The sequence below is a fragment of the Quercus lobata genome, chromosome 2 (genome assembly GCF_001633185.2).
Source record: "Quercus lobata isolate SW786 chromosome 2, ValleyOak3.0 Primary Assembly, whole genome shotgun sequence".
NCBI lineage: Eukaryota > Viridiplantae > Streptophyta > Magnoliopsida > Fagales > Fagaceae > Quercus > Quercus lobata.
This window is the reverse complement of record NC_044905.1, coordinates 90,693,609-90,699,382: the sequence shown is the minus strand read 5'-3', so window position 1 is coordinate 90,699,382 and position 5,774 is coordinate 90,693,609. Positions and strand designations below refer to the sequence as shown.

Here is a 5,774-nt window from a genome sequence, read left to right as displayed (position 1 = left end):
GCTTAAACTCTGAAACAATCGTTGCAACATCTGAAGTCTTAACCATGCTAACTTGGTGGGACTTGCATTTTTTACTGGGCTGTTATGAACCTGAACCTGCAGCCCACGTTTCAAGCTTTTTGGAAACATATGAAAAGGAAAATTAGGCCCCGGTTGGTACATCTTCTCAAACGCATGTTTTCAGTTTTTAAACAATATTATACATATTTCTACACATTTTTCCACCTATACATATTTTTACATATGTTTTCAAACACATGTTTTTAGTTTTTAGGTAGGAGATCGTCATTTCAACACGCCTAGGAGATCGTCAGTTCAAACGTTTGGTCTTGGCCAATAGTAAGGGACAAGATATATAGATATCGGTCAATTCCAAACTTTCTTCAAAGCATTTCTGAACATTTGCAGGAAACAATCAGACAGGATGCAGACTTTCCATGCCAGTCGTTTTGTGTACCACAAATTCATCCTTTCATTTACCATTCATACGAGGTCTCTGCGCAGAGTCTGATTCCACACCTATAAACATGCCGGTGTATTTACATTGTACGCTTCGGTAATAAGAATCATTATATAATTGGCCGAGTTAACGTATGACCTAAGACATATATTAATCATCTACTTTAGAAAAACTTCAGTAAAACCTGTACTTATATAATTAACCTATTGGAGCTGGTTGTCTAGTATTTTATTTTCTATGTCCGTTTGTTTCATTGTCAAAACATTTCAAGTCAAAATATTTTCAGAGGTTTGATGTGATGTAAAGTTTTCCAAGCATAGGTCTCCAAAACTTACAAAAATTTTACGAAGGATTTTAACAGTCAATTGAAAATGTTTTCATTTTGACTAACATTTTACAACAAAACAAACACTATAAAATGCTAAAATGCTGAAAATATTTTAAGTAAAACACTTTACAAAGAAAGAATGCAGTAGTCTTTTTCCCTTTATACTTCAAGATACTTCAAGGGGCATTATGATGTCCGATAGTTGATAGTTACATGTAAACTTCCTGCATATAAAAACAAAAAAACTTCCTGTATATCTTTTGTTCATGCATTTATGAAACTTTAACCTTGCCTCCCAAACAACGTAGAAAAGTTTATTTGAGTTCTACTACCACAAACAAATTCACAATTTTTGCCTCTAACTCTCATATGCGGCAAACTGTATCTGACTACTTGTCACTCTCACATAGACTTATCGCTTTTGTCTTCACTAATCATAGCTAGCCATGTGGGAAAGTTGTGCATTTTTTTGTAGTACTAGATTTTCATATGTTTATTAAACCCATAGACGCTGACACGATCTATATGAGCATATATTGGCGTGAATGCTGATACCCTATCATTTGGATCCAAAAAAAGAGTAGATCATCAAGGAAAAAGTACTAATAATAGTGTGCCACAAGATAGAAAATGGTTTATTACAAACTTAGGACTAATCAATTCTGGGGGACACAACATTTGGGAGTAAGATGCTTGAGGTTGAGGGGAAAGAAAATCATTTTCTTTACGAGTCTAATTCTAAACCTTGCTTCATCACCCGGACATCTTTCACCTCACTAGTCACTGTCCACTGATAATCATTGTCTGGGATAGCCTGCAAAATGCATAGTAAATGGATAAATAATCCCATTAAAGTCGCTCGACATTCAATGGTGAGATTTACAGGTGGATGGGAATAGCAGTCATAATTAGATTAAGGAGCGTCAAGTTTCTAATAAATATAGCAAATCTTAATCTCAGTCATGGAAAAACTAGTTTCCACTATTTGTATTATGTCAATAGAACTACAGCATAATTGATAGGGTGAAAGATCAATCAGAGATGGGGCATTAATATCAAGCCAATTGGACCTGTCTTTCCCATAAGTACAGTCCCAAAACTCGCAGATATACCACAATTCTTCTAATTACCATTTGAATGACAACATATGCATAGAATTTTATATGGGTTACAAAATAAGTTCCTTTGTCAAGATGGACATTTTAAAAGTAGCATGGTATCTAGTCACAGCACTATCAATCTGGTGTCAGAAGGTTGCTCACATGAAAAAAGTTCTTCAGGACCCAAGGATCCTGACATAGGTCAGGATACCCTTGTTGTACGTCAAAGGAAAGGGTTCTGTAGGGGATAACTTGATAACCAAAAATAAGGCCAGAAAGTGATAAGAATTATTGATTTGGTTATGCATAGAAAAAAAAAAAAAGGTGAAATGATTATTGTAAACATTGAATAGTTTTTGCCTAACTCTTGATGAGATCATGCATGCTCTAGAATGAGAATGCATTAACAAACGAATCTCTAAAGTTTGAATAGGCATTTGAGTAAGGAATGCATCATGTTCATATTCATGAAAATGAGCTAGGTGACTGGACTTCAATGCAACCGTAATGTTATTTTTATAGGAGGCTGTATCACCTCATATTCATAACATAGGATTGTTGACTAGGCTGGTATTTTCAAATACATATTTCATTCCTGGTCAATAACATTAGAATTGGAATACAATTGTATTTGAGGATCAATTGACAAAAACAGCTATAATGAAGCTTGTTTTAAAGTAAGCGGAAGAACTAGGTTCAGCAATAAGAAGAACAAGGATGATGTGTCACAAGACAGACAATAAGAACTTCGAACCATATAAAATATCACAACCAAATCAGAGACTACAACCATCAAAGATGATAATCATGACATTCAAGAGGTTGTTCAAGGTTGCAAATGAAGATTACATGAAGGACAAGGTTGGAACAACCATTAGTCAATTTGACACATTCAACTCAACTAAGCCTTAATCCTAATTGCAGTTGGCTACCTTGTTCATAAGATGTAAAAAGAAGTTTTAGGCTTGCTATCAACCTACCACAAACCCTATCCTTTACCCAGGCCTAGGATAGGCCATGCAAAACAGATATAACACTAATTTTAGTATCCCTTCTCCTCTCCTCTCCTCTCTCCCTATTTGCCTTTCAACCAAACATAAGGTAGATGAAAATAGGCAAAACTTAGGTACAGTTCCTCAGGAACAGTACATTAAGTTCCCCAATTAAATTTAATCGCACAGCTGCATTGAATTTAATTGTAATTGTAATTGTAATTGTCCTTGGAAAAGTTAACATTGTTTGTGTTTCACTAGTCAATGCAACCATGGTGCTTGAATTTAATTAGAGAACCTCTTGTTCTGCCGTATGAAAATAGCAGTCAACTATGCAATCAACTATGAGTTCATATATGTGTACAAAATTATATTTGGGGTATCAAAGAAATGCAAAATATTATGTTGAGAGTTGATTTGGTATATACAAGACACTTTCGTGAAAATTCCAGACTCTGATAAGCTTGAAGAATTTGGTTCTCAATCCCAATTCAAATCCATGTATATATATTCCAATCATTGAAACCATAACAATTCTAAATCAACCTAGCAATCAAATAAATACCCAACTAAAAACTTCATCAACAAAAAACCCATATCCAAAACTCAAACAAACATAGTAACAAAACAAAAATTCACTCACCTGGCAGGTTCCCGGAGCGAAAAATCGCGAACTTGGAGGTGACTGAGTAAGAATAATTGATCCCATTGTCTTTGAGAAACTCTTCGATCAATTTCTTGGCCTCCTCAGGATCACTACTTTCGCATTCAATCTCATACAGAGTCCCAAACCCGAAATCAGTCTCATCCACCTCCAATTTCAAACCTTTCCACTCATATACTTCCCTCACATTCCTAAACCCTCCTAACCCCACAAACCCTAGCGCCCCAAACTCCTCCTTCGCCCTCCTCAAAACCCTAGACTCCGCCGCGCTCGACAGAATCTTCTCCGGCTCGGCCACGCAGTCTCTTCCGATCGACGGGTCCAACGGTTCCTCATCCTCCTCGACGCGGCTGACGCCGTCGACGATGACGGCTTTGGCCTTGAGAGTGACGACGCAGAGAGGGTCGGTGTCGGAGAATCGGAGACGGAGGGTGGCTCGGCGCGATGAGAGCTCGCCGGAGGAGCCGTCGAAGAAGTGGTTCTCTTGGCGGTGGGTGGCGACGTGGAATGGGGAGAGGAGTGTGGTGACGTGGCGGTGGGCCACGGCATCAGGAAGCCGCAGCTTGACCTCGACCTCCATTATTATTGGGAGGAGAGGCCGATGCGGTTTTGGACAGAAGAGGGGTCTTTGTTGTTGTGGCGATCGAGGTGGTGGAGGAGAGCGGTGGTGTTGGTGGTGGCGCTGGCGGAAGTGGTGTTGGTGGCGGTGGCGTGTTTGCGGGCTTGTTCGAGTTCGTCTTTGTCTTCGATCTTGACTTCGATCTTGCTAGGCTTTCTTCTCAGCATCTCTCTTCGAACGGTATTTTCACTCACTCATTCAAAGTGGCTTCTCATCAAAACAAAGGAATATAGTTTAAATGGATTTTTTTTTGTCCTCTTGGTCAATTTTTTGTGGCCGAAAAGTAAATATATTAGTTTATTTATTTATAAACTAGTGTATATATATATATATATATATTTTAGAACCAACTAGTAAATACTAAATATATTAGTTAAATAGATCTCTTCAGTTAAAAAAAAGAAAAAAAAAAGAAAAAAGAAAAGTAAATAGCATCTCGAGTTTTGGAGACTGGTCTCGGTAGTAATATCTAATTTGGGAAGGATGGATAGAGTAGAGGTAACTTGGGGTCAGTAACAAAGTGAGGGATGGTTCGAGGTATCTCGGGACCGACAACACGGGTAACAACACGCCGACCACGACCACAACTTGCAAGAATTGAGCTGATGCTTGGCCTTGCATTTTGTGTCTATGTTTTTTAGGTTGATGCCTGAGCATTATTTCCATTTACACGACTAAGCTCATCCATAGCTTCAATGACATCCATGAAGTACTTGTATTGTGTAGTGCCTTCATTGAACCAAATGCCTCTCAATCCATAAAGTACTAAACTATTTTTTTTTTTTTTCCTTTTCTTCGGATTTTTTTATATGTATATGCACACAAACAAACAAGATGAAACATGAAATTCCATAATTTAAAGAAACATCCTTAACTAGAATTGGAACATGCAATCTGAAAACAACTTGTAAGTTAAACAATGGTTTTGCAATCCCAACGATGATCTGGTGCCTTGTGGAGTGAAGCTTAATCAAAGTTGGGACGATTGGCTGATGAAGGTGGATAAATGACTTGGTGGTCAGTGAGATCTTGAATGTCGTGCCTTAAATGAAAACAGTATAGTTGTGTGATCTTTCACTTGATGATATTTGTAATGAGCATTGGGGTAGTAACTTCTAGGCATAGGATGTGTGTAATCGGCTTAGGATCCAATGGCTTCAAAAATTCCTTTAGTTTGTAGTTTATCCAAGACCACTCTTAAGTATTGTAATTCTGAGAAATTTCTTTTAGTCTTGGCAACTGATGATTTTTGGGAGTTGATTGCATTGATTGTACCTTCTTTGGAGACAAGGTTCTTTTCTTCCTCAATTATGCCATCATTAATAGCATCTTCCACTAGAGTACCGGCAACAACCAAGGCTTTGAAGTTAATGATTGCGCAAATAGATGCTCGTGATAGATGGCATTTGATTAGAGCTGAATTAAGGGATCATAGTTACAATCGTGGGTCTCCTTTGCTGATGTTTATTGCTGGGTTTTGTCATGTGGACTAAATTTTCGGGTTGGGCCTTGTCTTGGGAGTCTTTCACTTGGGCTTCCACCTTTGATGTAGTTCTTTGGGCCTATAAGATAAATAATATATGTTTTTTTCTTCAAATAAGATAAATAATA

General features: G+C 37.7%; 1 protein-coding gene across 1 annotated transcript; it reads right to left on the bottom strand.

The window, feature by feature from the left end:
- Nucleotides 1–1,350: 1,350 nt before the first annotated feature.
- Nucleotides 1,351–4,398, bottom strand: LOC115977142 (triphosphate tunnel metalloenzyme 3-like). The gene is made up of 2 exons (XM_031098821.1): nucleotides 3,524–4,398; nucleotides 1,351–1,602 (listed from the first exon to the last, which is right to left on the bottom strand). Exons 1-2 carry the CDS (start codon nucleotides 4,122–4,124, stop codon nucleotides 1,586–1,588), a joined length of 618 nt encoding a protein of 205 aa, XP_030954681.1. The 5' UTR covers nucleotides 4,125–4,398; the 3' UTR covers nucleotides 1,351–1,585.
- Between the last annotated feature and the right edge of the window lie 1,376 nt (nucleotides 4,399–5,774).

What these genes read in the sequence shown, in the direction of transcription:
- LOC115977142 (XM_031098821.1), bottom strand. Translation starts at nt 4,124, where the DNA reads ATGGAGGTCGAGGTCAAGCTGCGGCTTCCTGATGCCGTGGCCCACCGC.